Source organism: Schistocerca piceifrons, chromosome 1 (assembly GCF_021461385.2).
Source record: "Schistocerca piceifrons isolate TAMUIC-IGC-003096 chromosome 1, iqSchPice1.1, whole genome shotgun sequence".
Lineage (NCBI taxonomy): Eukaryota > Metazoa > Arthropoda > Insecta > Orthoptera > Acrididae > Schistocerca > Schistocerca piceifrons.
In genome coordinates, this window is record NC_060138.1 from 1,057,982,799 (window position 1) to 1,058,009,910 (window position 27,112).

At 37.8% G+C, this 27,112-nt stretch overlaps 1 protein-coding gene across 1 annotated transcript in view; it reads left to right on the forward strand.

Annotated features, from left to right (window-relative positions):
- The window catches only part of LOC124777518 (short transient receptor potential channel 4-like), a 268,299-nt gene that overhangs the window by 214,590 nt on the left and 26,597 nt on the right, over positions 1 to 27,112 (forward strand). The window contains exon 10 of the mRNA XM_047252967.1: positions 14,039 to 14,154. Within this exon, the coding sequence (XP_047108923.1) occupies positions 14,039 to 14,154 (116 nt within the window). The remainder of the gene's footprint in view (positions 1 to 14,038; positions 14,155 to 27,112) is intronic.

Consider the following 27,112-nt stretch of genomic DNA (forward strand, 5'->3'; position numbering starts at 1 on the left):
GCATGTTGGACATAAGTGGGGTAAATGCATTTTCCTTCACAATTCCTACAAAGACAATACTCAGGTGAACCATTTTAAGTTTTGAAGAAGCTTGTAAACTCGTTGGTGATACCACAGATAAAGAGCAAGTCAACAAGTATCACATACCCCATGAACTTCTTTTTTCCTTCACTGTGTTTTGGGTGTAGCAGAACCAAAAGTAGAATGATTGGAAAAACGCAAAACATGTTCCACCTGAAAAGAGCGACATCTTATCCAGAGTGAGATTTTCACTGTGCAGAGGAGTGTGCAAAGATATGAAACTTCTTGGCAGATTAAAACTGTGTGTTGGACCGAGACTTAAACTCAGGACCTTTGCCTTTTGCAGTCAAGTGCTCTACCGACTGAGCTACCCAAGAACGACTAACGACCCATCCTCACAGCTTCAATTCTGCCAGTACCTCGTCTCCTACCTTCTTAACTTCACAGGTTTCGAGTCTTGGTCCACCACACAGTTTCAATCTGCCACGGAATTTCAAGACATATAATTTGCCACTGCTGCCAATCTGACTTAAAATCTCTACAAAAATTTCCAGCAAGGGCAAAGAAAACCTCTGAGAAGAAAACTAAACACCTAAAATGTACTAGTGCAATTTTCGTGTTTAAATGTTGTGTGGTAGTTTTTTTGTGTTTCTATTTTTACATATGTAATAAACAGTAAAGATATAGTAAAAAGTAAAATTTGGAGTGCGGGGCATATGAGTTTCCATAGCATTATTGTTATCATGTAATTAATACTATGTTCATTTCATGTAGTTTTCTGTTTAACTTTTTTTTTTGTGTGTGTAAAAATAAACTTTATAATTTATTTGAATACATATTTCTTGTTGTGTGCTATCAAAGTAACCTTTTACATAAAATCTGAACTGTTTCACTGAATTTCTGAATGCAATTTTTATGGCTGATTAAATATAGCAGGCAGTCAGACTGCACCTGGCGCAGTGTGTGACCAAAAAGTGAATTGGGAAGTTAAGGGTTAAACGATTAGTTATTCATATATAGGTTGATAAAAATATGAATTATTAACAACCAGTTCAAAAGAAGCTCTAATTTGCTATTAAATACCATTGTTATTTCAATTACTAACATTTAATACTTTATGTTACGCATTTTTAAACATTACTGAAACCTCTATGCCAGTATAATCTGGGACTTTCAAAATGATAATTTCATATGAAAGCAACTGTACTACAAAATCAAGTAAATGTTCCTTTAGATTTGACTATCTTGTTTCGGAAAACTATAAAATTACAAAAACGTTATTACAAGTTATTGAAATTTGTGACTTTGTTGATAATACAGTATGCTTAGTATCAGTTGTTACATAATCTTCAATTCTTCCATATTAAATAGTGAAAAATAAAATGTAAAATGTGGTCATGAGACATTTTAGTACTCAATAGAATGTATTGGATATTACATTAAAAGTTGTGTACAGAGTATTACATTAAAAGTTATGTATCTAATAGTTAATTATGGATTCAAAGCTGTCACGTTACAGTGTGCAAAACATTTTTAAATTGATAATTGCGAATTGGGGGCTGTTGTTGGCCACCAGTGTTTGGGATGGACCCTCTGTTGCTCCAAGGCTCCCTTATTGGATGTCATTATTGTCTGATGGAGGTGGATGGCATGCAGTAACTGAGAGAAGGGGACCATGACAGTCAACCACATGGACACAAAGAAAAGCCTTTGAACTCAATCAGAACTTGATTCCCTGAACTTGATTCCCTGGCTGAATTGGTGCTGGCCATGGACAGGGGTAGGGTCAGCTAGTGTGCCTGATAAATGGAACACTGTCAAACAACCCATGCAACATCATCATCTATACAAGGCCAATATATCTAGCAATGTGCCAGCTGCTTTATCATGGGAATGCCCCAGTAGGACTGGTGTAGGGTTGCATGATAATGTTTGGTTTGTGGGGTGATCAACTGCACAGTCATCAGTGCCTGTACAAATTCCCAACCTTTGCTCAGTTCAATCTTGCCACTTTCATGAAAGATGATGAAATGATGAGGACAACAGAAACACCCAGTCATCTTGAGGAAGGTTAAAATCCCTGACCCTGCAGGGAATCGAACCCAAGACCACATGCTCAGGAAGCGAGAACGCGACCGCTAGACCACGTGCTGCAGACAGGGTGTAGGGTTTGGAGCAGCAAAACCTCCAGGAGGATGGCACCACAACCTCGCACTGTTCCTCTTCCATAAGGAGCATCGCACCTTGCAAAACCTGAAGTTGCTGCCATGAAGAAAACAGTAAAGAGCAGGTGGTTCTGCATTGCAGAGATTGGTAAGCCAACCCAAGTGGAAATACTGTAGAATCCATTGACAATTTGGATATTAATTTTGATATAACTTGTCTCAAAGTTCAGTACAAGATGTTTTGGATATACTTCTAGCTATTGAATTGCTGAAATGTGTGATCGGCTGGCAGCACTTGTTTCTGCTGCAACACTGAACTAGTTAAGTGCTTGAGCAATTGCTGATACTAATTTAGTTGTGCTGGCAAAACTCAAGAAATTTTGCATCTATAATAGTGCTTGGTGAACCAAAACTGGTGCCTCCTCTTTGGCAATATTGTAACCATCACTTTACAGCTAACTACATGAACTGAACACAAACAAATATTTGTAACAACAGATGAAAATTGTCTATTATTCCTTGATACTGAACAATAATAGTTCTTGCCGGAATCCAATATAAGTCATAGTTCCAAACAGAAATTAATGTGCAAAAGTTCCTGATTGAAACTTGTCCAAGCACTACTAATTCACTATGTATTTATATTGTAAGTGGGACCTAAAGTGAAGTTCCCTTAAGTCAGCTGTGGTGGAAGCCACATGCTCATAAATCAGAGCACTATACAACACGAGTCTAAATGCACAATTAATAAAATATCCCGGGCTATTATTCCGTGGTCAAATGGATTTCACTTTTTAACCCGATGTTTCATCCCCATCTATGGAGGACATTTTCAAGGGGGATCAAAGCTTTGTTGAATGTCCAATTCACAACCTGGCTCACTACTGAATGGAATGAAGAGTTCAATGAACAGATGGATGGTGTCACTATTGGGAGCCACTTAAGCCTGGTTATAGCAAACTTCTTTATAGAAAAATTCGAGGAGCAGGCATTGGAAACTGTGAACAAGAAACCGAATATCTGGTTCTGTTATGTGACGTTGCAAGGAGGAACTGGATCATTTTCACAAATATCTGAACAGGATCAATTAGAAGATTAAGTTCACCAAGGAGACTGAGGCAGATGGAAAATAAAGTTTCTTGATGTACTTGTTGGGCCACACAGTTTACAGAAAACCCATGCACACAGACCATTCCTTACACTGAGATTTGAACTACCACCCACAACAAAAGCAAGGCATCATAAAAATGCTGGTGGATAGAACAAGGAAAATCTGTGAACCAGAGCTGTTTGATACAGAATCAAAACATCTCACCAATGCATAGTTCAAGAATGGTTATTCATTCACTGAGGTGAAAAGAGCATGAAGACCACCATGTAGAAATTATAGCAATGCTCAAGCACTAGTGAAATCTAAAGATTTCCTGCCGTTCATTAAGCATGTGACTGATGGCAAAGGAAGAATCCTGAAAAAGCGGAACATCCTGGTAATCTACATACCCACACGGAAGATACAAGATCACCTAAAATCAGCCAAGGATACTTGCCAACCACTGAAAAAACCTGGAATTTATAGGATTTTGTGTGGTTGTGGGGAGGTGTATGTGGGTACTACAAAAAGGACTGTCAAAAAACAATTTGAAGAGCACAAGGGCAATTGCAAAAGAGTGGAGAGAGATGGATCAGCTGTTGCAGAACATAACTTACAGCCAGAAGACCACCACATTCATTTTGATAGGACTCAAGTACTGGCAGCCACAAGTGGATACCTTGAAAAACTATACAGAGAGGCCACAGAGATTGCAAAACACACCAGGAGTTTCAATAGGAAGGTGGAGGGCTTGAAATTGAATGACATTTGGATTCTGGTGCTGAAGAAAATGTGTACCAGTCTTCCACCATGGGATGATAGCAACAGCAGACAACGGCAGTCGACAATGGCCAGTTGTCCTCGCGTATTCAAAACATGTGACATCACACCACTGTGCAGAAGTTCGTGGAAGTGAAATATTTCTGTAGTCATTAGCAATCCAGGGTGTGATTCAGACATTCAACAAAGTTACAATCCCCCTTGAAAATGTCCTCCACAGTTGGGGATGAAGCATCAGGTTTTAAAGTAAAATCTATTTGACCATGGCATAATAGCCTGGAACATTTTATTAACTGTGACATTTCCAGCCATGAAAGTTTTCATTTTACACATGTGTAAATTGGTCCAAGTAAACAGCAGTGCCACTTGTAAAGGTAAAGTCAGCTAATAGCAACTGAGAGAATCTGCTGCAAGGTGGCTATATATTTGCCCGCTATGGAAGTTCTGTGAATGTTCTGTGCTCTCTGTGCTCAAGGAAGCCACCATAATTGTAAAAAGATTGACGTAAGAATCATTTGAGGAATTCAAAAGTAAAATTTTGCCTACTCATCTGATGAAAAATTTTATGAAGCTTTGTTATTCCAAAAAGTTGGTAAATGGAACATTCCTGCCATATATGCCCTTGCCAGACATGGGTGATGTTACACACATCAATACATCCATATCTTACATTTGCATGTCCGTCAGGGTTTCTAAATTGTTCATCTAATCGATTAATCACTGTCAGGTCACATGTCCTCACAATGTAAAATATTGTGGAAAGGTACACAAAGGTCATTGGTACACAAAGTAGTAGTCAAGAGTTGCATACCACTAACTGTTATCCCTCTGGTAATGACATTTGCTGAGTAAGTTAATGAAGGACAGGGATGACCATCCATATATGCCCTTGCCAGACATGGGTGATGTTACACACATCAATACATCCATATCTTACATTTGCATGTCCGTCAGGGTTTCTAAATTGTTCATCCAATCGATTAATCACTGTCAGGTCACATGTCCTCACAATGTAAAATATTGTGGAAAGGTACACAAAGGTCATTGGTACACAAAGTAGTAGTCAAGAGTTGCATACCACTAACTGTTATCCCTCTGATAATGACATTTTCTGAGTAAGTTAATGAAGGACAGGGATGACCATCCATGGTACAATGGCCAGATTAGATAGTTCCTATAACACCAAAGAGAGTTTCATCACATGCATAAACAAGCCTTGATGAATAACAAAATCTCAAGGAAGCCACCATAATTGTAAAAAGGTTGACGTAAGAATCATTTGAGGAACTCAAAAGTAACATTTTGCCTACTCATCTGATGAAAAATTTTATGAAGCTTTGTTATTGCAAAAAATTGGTAAATGGAACAAACTCATCCGACCAGTCATCCAGTGAGCATACTGGCACCGTAACACAGAATGCCACATTTTCCAGAATTTTGTCACTGAGGGAATCTGTACTATGGTTCCAGAATGAGACTTTCACTCTGCAGCGGAGTGTGCGCTGATATGAAACTTCCTGGCAGATCAAAACTGTGTGCCCGACCAAGACTCGAACTCGGGACCTTTGCCTTTCGCGGGCAAGTGCTCCACCACCGAGTACCGGGCGTGAGTTGTGCTTCGGTGGCTCGGTTGGTGGAGCACTTGCCCGCGAAAGGCAAAGGTCCCGAGTTCGAGTCTCGGTCGGGCACACAGTTTTGATCTGCCAGGAAGTTTCATATCAGCGCACACTCCACTGCAGAGTGAAAGTCTCATTCTGGAAACATCCCCCAGGCTGTGGCTAGGCCGTGTCTCCGCAATATCCTATTCAAAGTAATATCTTCCCCATTTATTTCCATGTGGACTTCGATCTGTTAACACTCTGAACAGCTTCTGCTGTCCCACTGTGGATCGATATTTTTCTTTAAATATTCTACAAAATTCGTACTGGTTCAACACAGAGCATTCCGAGGCATCTCCCCGTAAATGCCCTATAGCAAATTGAATCTCTGTATTATTATTCCACCAGGGTGGAAAAGGAACATCAAATGTCAATAAAAACACAATGCTGTGTACCCTATTGCTACATTTAAATGTTTGGAGCTTATTCTTAATTCCAACCAACTTCTTGCTCTTGGGGCAAATATAGATCTTTAAACTGTACTTTTATATTACCAAGATCTATTATTTAAAATCTTGAACAGGGCACCACTAAGAAACTATAGGATTATAGATATAATGGGAATCATGCAGCCTTTGACAGATATAAACCTGTCTCTCTCAGAAGAAGTAATAACACTTGAAAATAGCATATATTATAACTAGTACAAGAAGCCATATGTGCAAAATGAACATCAGAAATTACATACATTGGAAATGTAAAATAAACTTATGTGTTATATATTGTGTGAAAAATCATAAGGCTTCGTCAGCAGTAGAATAATCCATAGAAATGCCATGGCATATCCATAAGGCTTAGTCGATAGTTAAGATGATCCATCTGAAATCTAAGGCCATGTGCATCATATACATAAACGGACAACTAAAGGACAGGAGGGACAACCCAGCACCAAACTTATGCCCAGGTGATGCTCACATAAGAGGCAGTGCCAACCACAAAAGATACCTGACGTATTAATAAAATTACATTAGAATAATATCACAGAAATAGTAACACCACAAAAACTATAAAAAATGTATAAACCTATGCAAGTGTTGAACAAAACTATGATGCACATTAAAATAGGTTAACGACAGAGTGTGTCTTTGAGAAAATAACATCTCAAAAAAACACAGAAAATCTGATACAGCCACTATGTCAATTTAAGAACAGGTTGATAGCTATCGAAAAAGTTTCTGTTTTTTGGCTGTAATTGTTCATTAAGAATAAAGCCCCTATAATTGTGCCCATATATTTGAAATTCCTGATTTCAAATACATTTATATTGATACTTATAGGCCTTGTTTTTACTTTAATCAATGTTCTCAATTAACAGTTATTGTAACTTTTCAAGCAGAACACACATTTTCTTCCTTCTATTAAATGTCCATTTATTGATGAAAACTTGCTTTTATCTAACATTTGATTCTCAAATATATTACTGATCTTGTGTCCGCCTGCTTAGCTGAGTGGTAACGTGCTTGCCTACAAAGCAGCGGGCACAGTTTCAATTCCCAGCCAGATTGTAGATTTTGTCCGCTCATGGACTGGGTGTTGTGTTGTCCTCATCATCATTTCATCTTCAACCTCAGCACGCAAGTCGCCCAATGTGGTGTTGGCTGAAATAAGACTTGCCCTTGGCAGCCAAACTTCCCCATCTGGGGCCTCCCGGCCAACAATGCCACATGATCATTTCATTTCACTTTTAGTGATCTTGCACTTTTCATAAAATCTCATATCTAGATTTAACTTTTCAGATTATTTGATGTTCCTTTTAATATTCATGATAGCTCATAGGCATTAATTACTCATGGTGCTATCTACAGAGTTAGACAAAAGTCTGGATACATCCCTGTAAAAGTTGAACAGTATGAGGAATCATAGTGGCGTCTGCTATTGGGTGTCTGTAGGTGGGGGCACAACCTATAAGAGCTATGGTGGCAGCAGCAGTCATACTGAAATCTGCCATCTTGGATTTGGGTTACATGTTTTAGATGGGGTCATGTGGCTCATTATTTTGAATTGTCTCTTTCTCAGGAACACACATGTGCAATCTGTTTTAAGGTATTTTTATGTGTGTAGGAGTTATGACTTGTTAAAGTTTAGAACACCTGTCAGAGTCGGCATCACAGCATAACTGCTCAATATGTCTGCCTTTGCACTGGACACACAATCACAGTCCTTTTTGCTGGTCCTGCTGCACATGTTGCTCAGTCGGTGGGTCAACAGAGGCACACACCTCCTCAGTATGCCAGCAAAGATGGCCTAAATTCTTGACTTTTATTTTATACACAATTGATTTCAAATATCCCCATAGATAAAAGTCAATATGTGTAAGATCAGGGGATTGTGGTGGCCATTTGATAGGAGCACTGTTCATCCAGAAACTACCTTACTTCAGTAGCATGGTGGGGAGGTGCACCGTCATGTTGGAAGAAGGTTGGGAAATCACCCTGTGGATTCAACAGTGTTGGAAGCGCATAACCACAGAGCATGTTAAGATACCTCTTCTCAGTCGAGGTTCCATCAATAGACACTGGACCCATGATTCTTTTGTCCAAAATCCCGCACCAAACCATCACTTTTTCACCACCAACACCTTTACAGGCATCCACCCACAAGGGGTTTGCATCTGACCACTTTGTTTTCTTCTCCTTGCAAATAAAAATTAGGTTCATCAGTGAACAACACTGTCACATGAAGTTTGGATTCCTATTACACTGGTTCAGAGTGCATTCTGAAAACTGCAACCATTGATCATGGTCATCCTTCAAGAGATGATGTTGCAACTGTAGCTTTTGTGGGTGCCATTAGTGTGTGTGCAACAAAAGCAGGATTGAACACTGACTGACACTGGATATTGCTGATAGATGGCATGTACTGCGACATGGACTTTTCACTAACAATCCCACAACTGCTCTTGCAGTCTCCTTGTTGGTGGCTGTTGCTGGGTTCCCACCATGTGGCTTGTCCACACAGAACCTGTTGCACTAAATTTATCCAATAACTTGGATACTTTCATATGTGAAATGTCATTTCTCTCAGGATGCCAGGCATTGAAGTCAGCAGTAATTACTCTGGTACTTTGTCCAACTCTTATTAACACACTTTCAATTTGTTCCTGCCTGTGTAAGTGCCATTGTGGATCATCTGCAACAATAAACAAACTTGATCACCACCTTGCAGTTTCAAATTTTAACAGATCATAACTCCTGCACAAATAAAGATATCTTAAAATAGTTTTCACATGTGTATTCCTGAGAAAGAGGCAGTTCAAAATGATATGCCACATGACCCTTTCCCATTTGAAACACATAACTCATATGCCAGATGTCGGATTTCAAATGGCCACTGCTGTTGCCATAGCTCCTATAAGTTGTTCCCCTACCCACAGACACCCCATACCAGACAACTTATGATTTCTCACGCCATTTGACTTTTACAGGGGTGTATGCAGACTTCTGACTCACCCTGTTCTCTCACAAAAGGCATCAACACCATAAAACTTTTCTTCACAACATATTCACAACAGTTTATTAATCATAGATTACACAGTCTGCCATGAATTGCAAAACTTGAGCATGGTATGTACAATATATCAGTGCAGACTCTCTTTACAGATTGAACATATCTCACCACATACCCTATTTTCTTTTACTTTTATATTACTATAACAGTCATCACAGCAATTAAATTCAGCATCAGGCATCTTCTTCTGCTGCATGGCCACCAACTCTGGGAAGATTACATCTGGTGATCCTCATGTAGTGTAGAAAACAATTTAAATTTCTACTAGTATGCATTCATTAACCAACACTAAAATAAAATGATAATGTGACTCGCTGTATATTGTTGCAGCAGCTGGATTATTGGATGGTTCACTGAGGTATGATTTATCATCATGGCATCAGCAAGATAACGTTCCTTTCCACAAATCTGGAAGTACAAAATTGTTAAGGGTTTCATGGCAACTTGTTGACAAAATGCCTGTTGATGCACATTCTTTAGCCAATGGTTGTTTTAAGACTTTTCTGAAGTTTTGTCAGCACGAGTGGCTGGTATTATCAGTGCTTCACCCTCCAGTGCTGGTGATGGACTGGAATCAGCTCATGGACACAGACTATAGGTACCTGATGTCCCATCGTCCAAGGGCTTAACCAAGGTCATTACTACTGGGGTTCTCCCCTTACTACGTGCAAAACCCATCCACTGCAGCACAAGAATCCAGGATCTGTCCACCTTGAAAAAAGAAGAATGCCTCGAGGCAAACTGATACTGGATTCCTGTGCCGTGGCACACAACCATTGCAGGTAACAAAGTGAGAAACGTCCACAGAAAAGCCATTGGACATTGGCATGCCAGGTAGATATAATCTGTGGCTATGAGCTTGACTCCAGTCCACCACCAGCATTAGAGGGTGAAGCATTGACAGTGCCAGCCATTTGGGTTGGCGAAACATCAGAAAAATCATCAAACAAATGTCAGCCAAAGAATTCAAGACAGAAACCAACAAGCAATTTGTCAATTTATGAAACTACTATGATCATTGTGTTTGTTACGTGACTCCACCATGTACACCCTTCAACAACTCTGAGAAGTTCTCCAGACTGCGTGGTTCCCAGTACCTCCAGAGATCTATCAGCATTTGGATGAGTCACATCTAGCTTTATTAGCTGCTATGTGTACTGCAAGTAGCAGGTACTCTGGGTGATTGGAGGTAATAGCAATGTAACTTTACAGTATATATAACCTTTCTTCTTAAATAATTTAAATATTTATGGTTAATTAGTTAGATACAAGTGCTGAAAGCGTTACCAACTAAGAAGTTTATAAAAAAAACAATAAAAATAACATTTTTCAGCTAAACAGTGCAAAGTGAATGTGCACTTTTCATTCAGATATAACTTTATTAATATTTGATATTAAAAAAAATTATGTTCTACACATGGCGCTATCTTCTCAGAATCACATTTCTTTTATGTTGACTGGTACTGATATAAGTTGTTTGTGCAGAAAAAAAGTTAAGCATTTCAAAATAATATGCAGCATTCAGTGTTATTGCAGCTCTGTTTTCTTCAACAAAAATAGGATCACACAATTCCCAATTGGTCCAACACCCAGCATATTGAGTCAGTCAACAATTCCTTTCACATCTGTCTCCACCCTCACCAGCACAACAGAATCATCATAGCAATATACCAGAATAACATCTGTCGGCAATTCTCATGAAACTATCTCTGCCCCTGTACAACTTATATCACCGTAATAATGTCTACTCTTTCCATTCACAGGCAAAATCTGTGGCAGCTTGCTGAAACTACATTCAGTTTTTTACATGGCAGAAAAATATGTAATAGAATCTGCAGAATATGTCCATGTGATACAGTAAGAGTTCTCATTTGTAATTTGTCTACAGATCCTATGTGATCAGTTGTAAATAGTACCTACTATTATTTGCAGAAGAAGTAGGAAAAAATTATGAAATATTCAACACGTTAATTTTTGTCAAAGTTTAATACAGTATCTGACAGAAATACCCATACAAACGTCAAGATACAGATTTCTCACACCAAAAGGTGAAGAAAATTTATAGAAACACATATCCAAAAATCCTTCAATTCTCTGCTACTAATGAAAGAACAGTTTTCAAAATTCTGAAGCCAGAAACTGATACTAAATGTCCAAAGTGGTCTGTTCTAGCCTCTACACACATGCACATGTGCTTGTTGGACTATGGTCTGTTGCATATTTTGAAACATCCCTTGCACTGTGTCAGCGGGTTCGTAGCCTTCCATGACAGCTTGGTAAAGCACTTCTGTTTTAAGAATATCTGCTGCATAAATCAATTTATTTAATTACCCAGTGATTACATTACAAAGAAGTGAGATCAGGAGAATGTGTAAATCAAGGAACTGGACCACCTGTCATCAAAGATATCATCTTGTGCATCCCAAACAATGTGTCCAAAATTTGGAAATTTGCTTTTTCTTATTTGACAGCACCATCAGGATGCTGGAAGACAGTCTAAACCTAGCAGATAGTCATCCACAATTCCAGCCTACACATTAATTTTAAACTGGTGCTCATGTCTAGCCAGCATTGTACATTGAGGATTTTCATTCATACACAAGAACTGGATGTGAAAATGTGCTGTTTGATATCTTCCAAATGTTGCCTCATTTGTGAACAAGACTGAAGATTTATTTATTTATCCATCTGTAGACAATAAGTATTGTATGGATGTTGTCCAAAAGTACATGTAAATTTATAGGATACAATCTGTGCAAAAGGAACGTACAAAATTTTATATAAGTAGTACAAAGAACAATACATACAAAATTGTACAAAAAATTTACATAGAATAATACTTGGTCATACAAGACACAGTAATACAAATTTTTATACATGTATACTAACTGTATTGTAAGTGCATGGTCTGTTTGCCCTAAGGCTTTACTTTTGTCTTCCCTAAACAGAAAGCCCTTATATTCACTACAATAATTCAGTACAGATTTTAAACACTCAACAGCTGTCCATCAGATTTAAAAATTAACAGAAACCTTAGGGGATGAAAGACATTATTTATTGGCCTAAATAGTCATTTACCAAGTAAAACATTGTTCAAGTAGAAATTCTTTAAATTTTACTTTAAATCTGTTTTCATCTCCTAACTTTCTGTGAACCGAATAGTCTCAGCAAAAGCCGTAGACAAAAAATCTTCCATGTTCAGTGATTGTCAGGCTAAAGACCTTGCACATACTGAAGATTATTCAGATACAGTACATCAAAATGTCTATGAAGTTCCCCCCTTGTTGTATTTAGTGATGGATCGTATGCTGTGCTAACATGTGACATACTAAAATCTGGATCTTCTTCAACTGAATGCAGAACATGTTTTTTTTTTTTCTGGTTGAGTGTATGAGAAAAACTTATTCTACATTTACACCTCATCTGTGGTACTGCATATTTTGTCTCAGCTACATGGCAATAAATAGCAGCACAAAGGTTAAACGACCTGGCTGTGTTCTGTCTGGATATGCATTTTGATACAGTTGTGAAGCTTCACAACCATCACCACTTGCATACTTATAAATAAAAATAACCTCTACCTACTCATTAAATTAATATTCTGTGATGGTTAATTGGAACACTTATCAGGTAACTCACACTCAGAAAGTGATACATTCAAGATAGATTAATTTCAAAGGTACATAAATTTCAAACATAAACTTGTCTGCATAACAATAAATCACCACTAATGATGCAATGAGTGCTTCAGCACATTCACTTGTATCAGTATTTTCACTAGAATAGCAAACAAAATTAGTTTTAAGTATTGGCTACAAACTTCCATTTTTACGTTTCATAAAGAACACATTAGTCTTAAACATTCATAATAACTCAACAACAAATGGTTCTCAACACATGCCACTCAATGTTTTTAAAAGTATTTTTGAAACAATCTATAGGTTGCATCAAAGCTCAATCACCATTTCTTTTCATTTAGTTCCTACTTCTCTATTTTTGAAGAATGCTAGTTAATAGCACTTCTTATTTTTATTGATGTCTGTCGAAATTTTCTCAATTGTTCTGCTGAATTTCTATTTCAAATTTTTAACTTTAAGCATCAACATAACAATATTGTTATATGATTTAAAAATTCTTTATGAATATGTTACAGTACTATTTACCAACTTTCAGAACTTTTGTTGGATATTTGCTACATTTACTGATATGAGGAATAATCATATAAAAAAGATATACTTTGTGTAAATGTTTGTTAATGACATGTAACTTTTTAAATATCTCAGCTACAAAATATTGTGTAGATTACAGTCAGTTTTTTGGGTATAATAAGTTTTGTGTGTTCCATGCAAAATTAAGATCTGGAGGTATGGTGCATTTTCAGACTAACTGACCCAGTTATACAAAAATGACAATTTTAGAATACTGCCCCTCCCTCCCCCCTCTCCCATCCAACCACCGCCACATCCACACACACCACATATCCCTCAGTCAATATTTTGTGTATGCCCCTGCCTGTTGATCAATGCAACAGACATCTGAACTGGTTAGGAAAACACTGTAAGAACAATATCAACAGAGTTAGTAAAACATGAAACAACACCACATCTCTCTGAAACATCAACCCCATATCGCCACACCAAACTGAATAGTTTGGTTAATATAACAGTTCAAAAAATAACATTGATTACATAGTTTATATGCCACTTCATAGAAATTACAGAGATTATTATATGAAGTGAGACTGTCAATATATTTTTATGAAAAAGAAATTGTTCATAAAGATAATGGCGTCTAAACAATGTGTTTTATCTTCACAGTGTTTGAAGTCATTTCAGTTATTGTGATGCTCAACATGCTCATCGCTACGATGTCCAATACTTTCCAGAAGGTGACGGACAATGTTGCCATCGAGTGGACTTTTGGCAAGACTGAAGTATGAAGCTAACCAGTAATAATGTTTATTCACTTGTAGTTGCATCTAGCATCTAATGGTGTGTGTATGTACAAGATACAGAACAACTTATACACCACTTTTACGAATACAATAACTAGCATAATTAAATGAAAAGTATACAATAACTATAGAGCTGAAACGGAAAAGGTTGTAAGTGCCAAATTGGTCAATATTACAATTTTGCATTGAAAATGTCCTACATGCCAGTGTCAATGGCCTTGAGAGAGATCTAAGTGAAGAGCGACTACTTGTAGTTCCCACTGACACTGATAGATGGCATCTGATGTAGCTCCACGGTTGACCTTGAGAGAGATCTAAGTGAAGAGTGACTACTTGTAGTTCCCACTGACACTGATGGATGGCATCTGATGTAACTCCACGGTTGTTGGCGTGGAAAAGGTTGCATGTCATTCAGTATTCAGTGAGAGTTGATGCTGTGCTTAGTGAAGTCTGCAAGTTGAGTTATATTCACCACTCATTCAAGTGTGTTTTGACGTTTTCTAAAGAATTGTGTAGAGCTAAGATGTCAAGGGACATCCCAAAAGTGAAGGAAGTGTGTAAACCTCCAGACAAGGTATGTTTCAATCAGTTCTTTGTTAAATATAATGACATAACCAACTCATTGTTTGCATTAAACTCCTTCATTATTATTGCTGACTCCGCTTTGTTCATTCTATTCAGGCTTCCTGCAAACGCAGATATGTATGCCAATCATTGAGCAATAGCAACATCCAGAAGCTGTATGAGGGTTTCTCACATTTATCAAAAGATGCCCAAGGCACATATTTAATGAGTCATATTCATTTGACGAACATTGCAATAAGATGCCATGGGAGCTATGAAGACCCAGCAGACAGCAGAAGACAACTGTCAGCTGTGTACACTATTCCAACACAGCAAGGTACCGTGCGGGTCTGTAATAATACCTTCCTAGCAGTATTCAGAATATTGAAAAAGAAAAATCACCTTCTCTTGGAATGTTTAATGAAAGGAGATGTCGATTCACACCTAAGCGCCAGCTGGAAATATGGTGTGAGAACTGCGCCGGTCAGAATAAGAACAAGATGGTGCTGCTGGTTCTAGTGTATCTAGTAGAGAGAGGATACTATGATTCTATTGAACTGAATTTTCTGGTCTGTGGACACTCTTATACACCTTGTGATTGAGATTTTGGCATTTTTGAGAAACGAAAATGTGTTTGCAAAGCCATGGTGCCAGAAGAACTTCTTCCTGTTACACAACCGATTTCAGGTGGTGACAATGGCAAAATCTGATTTCTTTTATGTCTTCTGTGCCTGTGATGAGATTATGAACACAGCATCATTACAGATTACTAACAAATCATGGATCAAAGTGTCTGTGACAGATTTACCACAAATTAAAACAAAGAAAACCTTCAATGAAATGGAAGCATGGGAGCATCGTACTATTTTCAAGAAGGGAAAATTTGAAGAAATTGCCTAGATCCAAAATATCATCAGTTCTACAAGGCCATCTGTTCTTCCTATCTTTTTATTGTTGTGTATAACAATGTTTTCAATAACTTTTGTTAATATCTTTAGTGATTATTGTTCAAAACACTTAACTAAACTGATTGTACCTAAAAATTAGAAGAAATGAAGATTTCTTAAGTCCCATTTATTTTATTAACGTCTGAAAAATTTACTTTTTGGCACTTACATCATTTTCCAAGTCAGCTCCTCAATTATTATGCAATTTGGGCTTAAATTAGCTCTAGAACTTCCCATATCTTTTTGTTTTAGCAACCCAAAAATAAAGTAATGCTTAAAAATGAGTACTGTATAATAGTCTAACTGTTACACTAATACAAAAAGTAACTAACTGAAATACAAGTAACAAAAAATGGAAAAATATTGCAGTAAACAAATATATTTTAATATGATTTTATGTTTTGTGACTGTATGACATAGAGAATATTTCTTCAGTAACTCAGCAGCAGAGGACTGTTGAAATTGTGTTCAGTCTGTTCAAATTTTTCACTTCAGCATGATAATTACCCAAGTTTCCAGTTGGTGCATAATATGATTGTATATATTCTTACGTCCATTACATCAAACAACTGAAGTTTTTCTAAACTTAAAAAGTTCCCTAAATGTGTTTGCAAGGAACAGGCAATGAAATTAGCCTCAGAAAACTGATTTGATAATAACTTGTAAATGCATATTTAAGAATTTCATTTTTCATTTGAATTTATTTTGTATTTGCTTGCTTATTTACAAAAATATTTTTATGTTGAACCTCAGAGAGTGAAACCATATCAAAGGACTCACCATTCTGTGCCATAATGACTGTCACAGGACTGACTGAATATTCTGAATGAATAATGGAAATTATTCAATATATTTAATAACACCATCATAGAGCAAATAGGAAGAGAGGGTCTGCAGATGCTGCATTTAGAAAAGCTATATTAGAAACGAAAAATGGCAAATCTCCTGGAGTAGATGACATTACGTGGAAATGATCAAAGCCACTGCTCAGGAACCAATGGCTATGCAGAACAATGATAGTATGGGCATTTGTAAAGATTCTTGATGATTGGACAAAGGCAATTATTGTACCTATCTTTAAGAAGTGTAACAACATGTTCTGTGAGAATTACAGAGGCATAGTACTACTATGTCACTGCATGAAGATTTATGAAAAGCTAATTTTACAGAAAATCAGGAATAGGATAGAACCACAATTAAGAGAACAATAACAAGGATTTCAGTGAGGAAGATCAACAGTAGATGCCATATCTTCAGCCAGACAGGTTGTAGAAAAGAAGAAGGAATTTGGAAAAGGTATCATAGCTGCATTCATAGATATAAAAAAGGCTCACAACACTTTTGGAAGGGAAGAGATATGGCAAGATCTTGATAGACTGGAATTGTCAAAGGAATGCAATTGAGAATCAAAAACATGTACAAAAAATGGCTGAACTGGGTTGTAATAGATGACAAACAATCAGAATGGTTTGGAAGGGATAGAAGGGTTTGGCAAGGAAGTGTGCTCTCATCTGTTCTTTTTAATATAGTCATGGACAACATCACAAGGAAGGTTCGTCAATGGCCAACGGCAGATGATATGAAAATCATAGCATATGCAGGTGATATGATGATTTGGGAAGAAAATGAACAGAAATTGGAAGACCACCTAAATACCTGGCAGAGAGAACAGTAATTCAAAAAACAGACATGGAAATAAGCTTAACAGAAAGTGAAGTTATGAAAATCAGCAGGAAAAATGAAAAAATGAGGGATGTAAGTTATGATTGAAAACTTGTTAAATAAGTAGATGCATTCAAGTATTTAGGAAGTAAACTAACCAAGAAAGGAAACATCAAGGATGAAACCTGGATAGAATAGAAAATTGCTCAAAATTTTATTATTGTGTGTTGGACATAATTGGAAAATACGTGCCAAAGCAAAGATTGTGATATACAAGTCATATTATCTGCCCATTTTGAGCCATGGATCAGAATGTTTGATTGGAACAAGAAAAAATCTGGACTTTCTACAAGGTATCCTAGGTAAGATGAGAAGGGGCGGGTAAGGAATGAAACAATATGAAACATCCTCCAGATCAAGCCGCTAAAAGAAACTGTGAGAGAAATAGGCTCAAATGGTGTGGCCACATTAAAAGAATGGAACCATAAAGACTGCCAAGAAGATCGCTAGAATGGACAGAATCTGGACATAGACCAATAAGAAGACCACAAACAAGATGAAGGGACAAGTTGAAGGGTGATGTGAACTGAGGTCTGCTGTGGAAGGAGATACTGCCTGATAGACTGTGGATGAAAAGAGATGCTTGGAAGAGGCCCTGTGAATGACCCACAGAAGAAGAAACGTTTCAGGAAGAAGAAGAAGATTTAGTAACTCTTCCTCATGAAAATTGCACTTCATTTTAATATCCACACACAGAGAAACAAAGTCAGATTTTCTTGTTTAGATTCTCTTGTTCAGTTGGCTTGCCTCCAATTTCTATTGACTCCATATGAAATGGATGATTCCTGGATGAATAGAAAAGCATATGAGTACTTTTCTTATATTCAAAACATTTTTATTTTCATGCAGACAGGATGTGGCCTATCACTGATATCAACTACCTACACCTTCATGGAATGAATCAAGATGTCATGAAATAACTAATTTGCATCAACTAGTTGACCTGTGTGAGTAATTTGCACCATACACTGATCAGTTACCAGTAGGTGATATAGTAATGGAGAAATAAGTAAATGCAACTACTTATTAATAAAAAGTATTATATTTTGAGTAGTAGTGACAAATATTAGTCTCCTTGTAAAAAGTCAATATCATTATATGCATAATGATTAATTGTAAGGGACTGATGACCTCAGACGTTAAGTCCCATAGTGCTCGGAGCCATTTGATTAATTGTAAAACATATAAAAAGCAGGTATTAGTTTCATTTTTTTGAAATTATTTTACAAAGTTTATTTAAAAATAATGTTAGCATTTATAATGTGATCATCTTTTACTATCTGGCTGTATGTGTCTTTAGTAAAATGTAAATATCACTGAATGTGCAAATTCATGAGAAAGTCATATATAACTGTCCGTGCAAACAACAGGTTCTTGAAAATACAATACTGCCCTTTGAAGTGTCTGACCTTGTGCTTTATTAATGGTCATAGTGAAGGTTACTTTTAATGGGAGTTGTTTTCTTATCATTGGAAAGGCATGGCTGGATCAGAAGATGTGATGTTATGCACGGTATGAACTCAGTTTTATCAGTGTCAATGAATTTAGCAGTGACAATATACTCATCTAAGGAAGTTGCTACTAATCTTATACCACTATTTAGTGCATGATTATTATTAAGATTTCTAATTATCATAACACACAGCATTTGTCTTTAAAAGTTATTGATGACATGATAAACCAAGTGGATACACAGAATTCAAAACTTCTACTTTATACAATTGAACATAGTTTATTTCTTCAAATTGGACAAAATCAGAACTGCTTTTTCAAGTAACAAACTGGAAATGACATATTCATTAATTGTTCTACTATCATGATTTTTGGACAAAGAATCACCATTGAATAGAACTGCAAAAAATTGTGTTCATTGATTTCTGTGGCATAGAGTCTGAAAGAAATAAAACTTTTGCAATTACAATAACATTGTTTAAGAATTTTGATCACTTCATTAAATTAATCTGTTTGGGTTTCCAAACCACCATTGTCCAATTTAAGAAACCAAGTGAAAATGGGATTATCATTTGCCCTCATATTTTGAGTCAACTTATTAATTTTAGCATGAAACCATAAGGGTGATCATTTAACTGTATATTTGATAATGGCTGTTCTACTGGAATGTCTGATGATGGGTAATGCTTGACAGAAATAGAATTATTTTGCCTCCATAGGAGAGATTATCATTCATGATGTCCCTTAAAAGATGATAGCACTTACTGTATCTTTGGGAACACTGAAATCTTGTCCCAAATGATGAGATCAGAGTCACGTAGAATTTGTGTATCCTTGGTGTGAGTGCAAACAGATGAGACTGATGTTTCATGATGGGTATACGTAGTTGAAAATCGAATGTTATGTGCGTCCCCCCAGTTGCAGATTGTCAGCAATGCCTACCCATTTAACTGTTAAAGCAACCTTGTTTTCATCCCAAAATGTGACACAAAGTATTGTAGACAAACGTTTTACTGCAGCCCCCTAGTCAGTCAGTGAAGTAACAATTTGGAATCTTATTTCTTACTGAATGTAAGACTCTGTCAGCTATTGCCTTCTATTCTTTGTTTAGCTCTTCATAACCTGTCTTGCTCTCCAAATGTTCTTTGGCAAACCGAATTGTTGGCAAGCTTTTCCATTGTATTCAGAAACATTCTCCAACTCTAGAAGCAGCAGGTTGTTGGTTTCAGGGGACATGTGCTGTCTCTTAAAGTGCATCCTTAAATGTTGTCTGCAACACAGGTATATTAGCAGGAGAATGGAATCTCATATATAAATGACGGCGAATAGCCATCTCAATTTTGTCGGCATTTGGTGTTTGACAGCCTCCTGTAACCATTCTTTCCATTTGGTATCATTGATGACTAAATGTAATTTTTCTGCAGCTTGGAGAAATGAGTCCCACAGTGTTCCATCAACTGTGCATATATTGTCAAATGACTGCAGTTCCTCAATGTACAGAAGTAGTACTTGGAGGTAATATCTTTTATCATTTTGTTTTGCAGCTCCTTATATTGGCCGTGTTTGCAGTTAAAATTTTTGGGTGTGAGGTCCACCAGTTATGCAAAACACCGTTTTTTCTCAGTATCCAGCCAACAGCATTGGGTACTGGGAAAAAACGGTGTTTTGCATAACTGGTGACCTCACATCCAACAATTTTAACTGCAAACACAGCCAATATAAGGAGCTGCAAAACAAAATGATGAATATTTCGTCACCCAGCCAGGCATTCCCCAGCAAGCTCTACAACAAATACAGGAACACCTTAATGAAGTGGGTACTGAGAAAAAACGGTGTTTTGCATAACTGGCAGACCTCACATCCAATAATATCTTTCAGTGATGGCTGGTTTGACAATGTAGATGCGTCCAAAACACTTTATATTTTTCTTGCAAATAATCCATTTTCCTTTTGACCACACAAAATGTTGCTGAATTTCATGGTAAAGGTACTTGAAGGTCATAATACTGTCATTGCACAGTTTAAAATATGTTATGAATTTGTAGTCTCCATGTTGCTCATGAAAACCACACATTGCATGTTGTACCACCATACAGTGAGATCTTCAGAGGTGGTGGTCCAGATTGCTGTACACACTGGTACCTCTAATACCCAGTAGCATGCCCTCTTGCATTGATTCATGCCTGTATTCATCATGGCATACTATTCACAGGTTGATCAAGGCACTGTTGGTCCAAATTGTCCCACTCCTCAATGGAAATTCGGCGTAGATCCGTCAGAGTGGTTGGTGGGTCATGTCATCTGTAAACAGCCTGTTTAAATCGATCCCAGGCATTTTTGATAGGGTTCATGTGTGGAGAACATGCTGGCCACTCTAGTCGAGTGGTGATGTTATCCTGAAGGAAGTCATTCACAAGTTGTGCATGATGTGGGCACCAATTGTCCACGAAGATGAATGTTTCACCAATATGCTGCCTATATGGTTGCACTATCGGTCGGAGGATGGCATTCATGTATCGGACAGCCATTACGGCACCTTCTATGACCACCAGCAATGTATGTCAGCCCCACATAATACCACCCAAAACAGCAGGTAACCTCCACCTTGCTGCACTCGCTGGACAGTGTGTTTAAGGCATTTAGCCTGACCAGGTTGCCTACAAACACGTATCCAATGATTGTCTGGTTCAAGGCATATGCGACACTCATCGGTGAAGAGAATATGATGCCAATCCTGGGCAGTCCATTTGGCATGTTGTTGGGCCCATCTGTACCATGCTGCATGGTGTTGTGGTTGCAAAGATTGACCTCCCCATGGACGTCAGGAGTGAACTTGTCCTTCATGCGGCCTATTGTGCAAGGTTTGAGACATAACATGATGTCCTGTGGCTGCACAAAAAGCACTATTCAACATGGTGGCATTGCTGTCAGGGTTCCTCCCAGCCATAATCCGTAGTTAATGGTCATCCACTGCAGTAGTAGCCCTTTGGCAGCCTGAGCGAGGCATGTCATCGACAGTTCCTGTCCCTCTGTATCTCCTCCATGGTTCACTCCAAGACACCTGGACACTTCCCTTGTCGAGAGTCCTTCCTGGTACAAAGTAACAATGCAGATATAATCGAACCATGGTACTGACTGTCTAGGCATAGTTAAAATACAGACAACACGAGCCGTGTACCTCCCTCCTGGTGGAATGACTGGAACTGATCAGCTGTCGGATCCCCTCTGTCTAATAGGCACTGCTTATGCATGGTTGTTTACATCTTTGGGTGGGTTTAGTGACATCTCTGAACAGTCAAAGGGACTGTGTCTGTGATACAATATCCACAGTCAGTGTATATCTTCTGGGAACTGGGGTCATGCAAAACTTTTTTTGATGTTTGTATAGTTGGACAATGAAGAGTAGTTCAAGCTCTTAGAGTTTGAGAACTTTGTCACTACTTTTGTAACCCCAGTGAGTGTATCCTGGTGAGGTTCCAAAAATCCTAGAGAAGCACAGGTTTCCTGCACCTTGCAGGTGCAGGAACCCTGTGCCGCAGTGAGTAGCTTTCTGCTGCTATTGCTGTTTTTTCCATCTTTGTTTTCACTGATGATGGTGCTGCTGTTACAGATCCTTTGAGTGATTGATCTGCCACTACTACTGTGCTCTCCTGTCAATTTCTTATGTTTCTTTGAGAAATCCTCACACATGGTAGCCCATCATATGTTGTATCAGGCACACAATCTGACCTTCTTCTTCTGATTCTTCTCTGTGAACTGGTGTAATTTTGGATGTTTCATTCCTTTAAAAACATCTCACAGTTGGCTTGAAGATATGTAGCTTCACTGGCATCAGAAATTACAGTTGATTGTACAAGGCACATTCGGAAAGTAAGTTTCCCATTTTTTTTTAAAGCACAGACAACATAGTTATATGAAAAGCTTTATTAGCAACAGGTACAGCAATGTTTGAGCTATTTTTTGACATAGTCACCAAAAGAATTGAGACACTTGGTCATGGGATCAAATTTAATATTCCTGTGTCTGCCACTTGTGAATGAAACACTGGCCAGAGGACACAAATTTATTGTGGCGCAAGAAAAGATGGAAATCACTGGGAGATAGATCAGGACTGTATGCTGGATGAACAAACAGTTTTGTAGTGATTAAAATTCTTCTGGGTGTTATGCCGCATCATTGCTAAAAACTAACAACAATAATACACTAAAACCCATATTTTGGCCAAATTGCAATGGCCTTTCTCAGGGCACAACTGGTTTTGCATGGGGAGTGGTGCTTCTATTTATTACAGACTGCCCGAGCCTACCGGATAAGCAATGAAAATAACACCAAAGAAGAATTAAAGGAGCTACAACACATGTTTTGTGCCAATGGCTATGATGACAACATCATAAGAAAGGTAGCTAAAACCAAAGGGAGCAGAACATGAGAAGATGGCAAAGAAGAGAATCTTCCACTGGTACACTTACCATATGTAAAAGGCATCAGTGAACGGCTAGGCAAAGTCCTCTGCCGACAAGGTTTCAAACTGATTTTTCATAGCAGTCACAGGATTCACGAAATGATAGAGTCCACCAAGGATGTAGTCAACAATCTTAACACTGCAGGTGTTTACGAACTACGGTGTGAGTGCAGAGCTGCCTACATAGGAGAAACAGGGAGACCTGTCAGCTTACGAGTAGCAGAACATGAACGCTATGTACAATTACAACAACATAGTAAATTGGCACTAGTGGAACACCACTGTGACTGTGGACAACCTATCAGGTTCCAGGAAGCCCGAGTACTGGCGAAAGAATCGTGGATGCGAGAATGCAAGAATACGAGAGGTGACCGAAATTATTAAACAGCCTGACAACATCAACAGAGAAGATGGCTACAAACTCCCGGCATCCTGGCTTCGGCCATCCCAGTCCAACGGGCCGCGAGCAGTCATGGGGCAGAAGCTATATGGGACATGGACGTATCTGCACAAACAGCTGTAGAGCAACTGTCAGGGGCACTTCCGCGCACACCAGGAGAAAACTTGCCGACCAGAAGTCGAACACTGATTGGTGGACATACCAATCGTTGGCGACATGGGCATCCACAAATAGCTTCTTTCTTTCCATATTCCCTTATGTCATGACTAGCTAATCATCCAGAGGGCCAATCAAAAGTTTTACAACAGTGACGTCAGACATCGATAGTCTGTAATAAAAAGAAGCACCTATCCCCATGCAAAACCAGTCATGCCCTGAGGAAGGCCATTGCAATTCAGCCAAAACGTCAGTTTTAGTTTAGTATTGTTGTTAGTTTTTAGCAATGACATGGCATAAGACCCAGAAGATTTTTAATCACTATGACACCTGCTGCGGAAGCCTACGTTCTTAAAACAGTTTTGTGCTCGGGTGTTAGGTTTTTCAGCAGCCACCTGGCATACAATTTCTTGAACAGCAGGTGCTTAGTGACAATTTCATGCAACAAGGATCATGATAATGAACAAAAAATTGTACATGTTGGGAGCTCGTTATATAATTTACCAGACTGACATATTTTAACTACAGACATTAAATACGAATTTTACATGGTAGTGAACATGTAACACAGAGATGTTCATGAGTTTACTTCTAGATGCTGATTTTTGCAATAATCAGGTCTAAGTGGATGAATTCCAGCCTTTAGAAAGCCTGATTTCAAATTTGTGGTCACATGAGTGGTGAGTTCTTCCACCAGCAGATGAAGAAAATGTGGAAACTTACCCGGATGAAATTTTCACTCTGTAGCAGAGTGTGCACTGATATGAGGAAACTTACCTTTTGTGACTATGGTGCAGCATCTTCCTGAAGGGGTGGCTTTCCACAGCTCTAGGGTACATCTCCAAGCAATTTTCATGGGCCAAAAACAAAACTATTCTCCAGTAGTTATGTTAAATGAGTGGAGTTCAGCACAAGATACAGAAAAAAAATATTTCTTTCCTTGCAAATTCTGAAATCATTGAGGTTAATATAGTGGCTACAGTTGTCTCCTAGGATTGTCTTTTCATCCAGTTTCTTCTAAATGGACACCACTGTCTAGAACCAATCTGATTCTTTATCAGACCGCCCACTTTTGGTGTGGTTGTACCTTGTCTGTGGAGGGCCAGCCATGGTCTGCAAATTCCATAATATTTCCAACTTATAGCTGACATGAGGTGGGGCCACCTGACCATTTGCATTGTCACAGAACGTTATTGATGTACTTACCTTGGGTAAATTACAGATTTGTTCATGATATTTCACTCCAAGCTTTGGGAGCACCTTTGTCATGCCTGGATCATCCACAAGACAGGTTTAATCATAATTCCAGGTGTTTGTGGCTAGCACTTCATCCAGCTCTTTCCTTGGGTTTTCAAAATATGTTTTCAGAATTTCATTGGTAACTGCAATATGTGCTAATTTTATGTTGTTGCTCATTACTTGGGACAAGTGATTATTATGCCACAGCAAAAATAATCTGATCCAATCCTTACCAGGGAAGTTATTCTTGAATCCCTTCACTGTGCAACCTAATCGGTCCACGTAGTTCTTGACAGTGGATCTCAAATCATATGTTCCGACAGAAAATCCAAAACTGCTGACAGCTTTAATGTGATCTACAAATGCAGATCCTTCTACTTAACCAACAATAATTTTTCATCTTTATAATTTAACATACACTTTGGTATGCTATACTGTGCATTTGCAACGCTGTGAGCAGTTTGCCAATTTTTATCTCTTCAAGAGCTTCTGCAAGCTTTTTGGGGTATAATTTGCATAAGAAAGTGAACCAATTTTCCTTGTAGTTCTCTTACCAGATACAGTTCTGTGGGGTGTAATGAATAATAACAAGTTGGCATTAATAATTATTTATTATTAATATTAAAATCAATATTAACAAATATTAATAATGAAAGAGTACTAATTTGTTAGTGCTATATATTTTAGATGTGGACTGCAACATAATGAAAACTGTTTGTTGAAAATGGGAGCTGCAGTTGTGAAGAATGGAGCAAAGCTGGTGGTGCAAAGTTGTACCTCATGTATGCTTTTGGTGAATTTTGTTCTTTTTATTGATTAAATAATTTCCCTACATTATATAGGCATTTAGAAGCTGTAGTGTATACTTACACATCTATGCAATAATTAAAGTTAATTTACAAATGCTCGGCTGTTATGGAAAGTTTCATGATAATAACAAAATACGATAAACCACAACTTCAACAGAAATGTGAAGGACAAAGAGAATACTGAAGAATACTTATTCAATTTACACCAAATGGCAGCCCAGCTCAGCAGCTTCAAAATGAAATGTTGTGTTGAGGGCTGTTTGATGACTTGGTTTTTAGAGGGCCTCAGGGAAACACAGAAAGGGGTCCAGTCTCATAGGGTGCGGGTCGAACACTGGAAGAACATAGATCTGTTCCATTGATTTAACAGTTGTAAATTGTCGTAACTATGTTGGAAAAGTACCAGAGCTCTAAGTATTAACAGAAAACACTGATGCTCAAATCATTATAAGCACTGAAATTATTTATTTATTTTGAATTACATAGATCCATATCGTGATGAATCACAAGGATGTGGAAAGAGTCAGTTTTATGTTATTATATAGATACAATAAACAGTGAACAATAAAATGGTACAAAAAGAAAAGTATGTTTATACATTGACTATCATATGCTTGGAAGACAAATAATGGTTAGCACATTAGAAAATAAAAATCTCAAAACATAAATACAAATGACAATACTACAAAGACAATCACTGGTTAATCTTCATATACTCATCAAATAGTAAACTAAACTGACTTACCTGTACGATGTTTTCTTAATTTAGATTTAAATTCAGGTGGGTCATTAATATGGAGTTTAATATCTGACGGAAGAGAATTGAAAACTTTCGTGCCAGAACAGTGAACACCTTTTTGTGCAAGACTTAGATGTTTTGCATCCCTGTGTAAATCACTTTAGACCCTTTTTTGTGGTCATGGTATGCACTATTAGATGTAAACAGAGGATAGCTATTATAGGCAAAAATCATCAGAGAAAATAAGTATTGAAAAGTGGTTGTTAATATTTGGAGCTTATGGAACAGGTATCTGTAAGTAGAATGAAATTTTCGCTCTACAGCAGAGTGTGCGCTGATATGAAACTTCCTGGCAGATTAAAACTGTGTGCCAGACCGAGACTCAAACTCAGGACCTTTGCCTTTTGCGGGCAAGTGCTCTACCGACTGAGCTACCCAGGCACAACT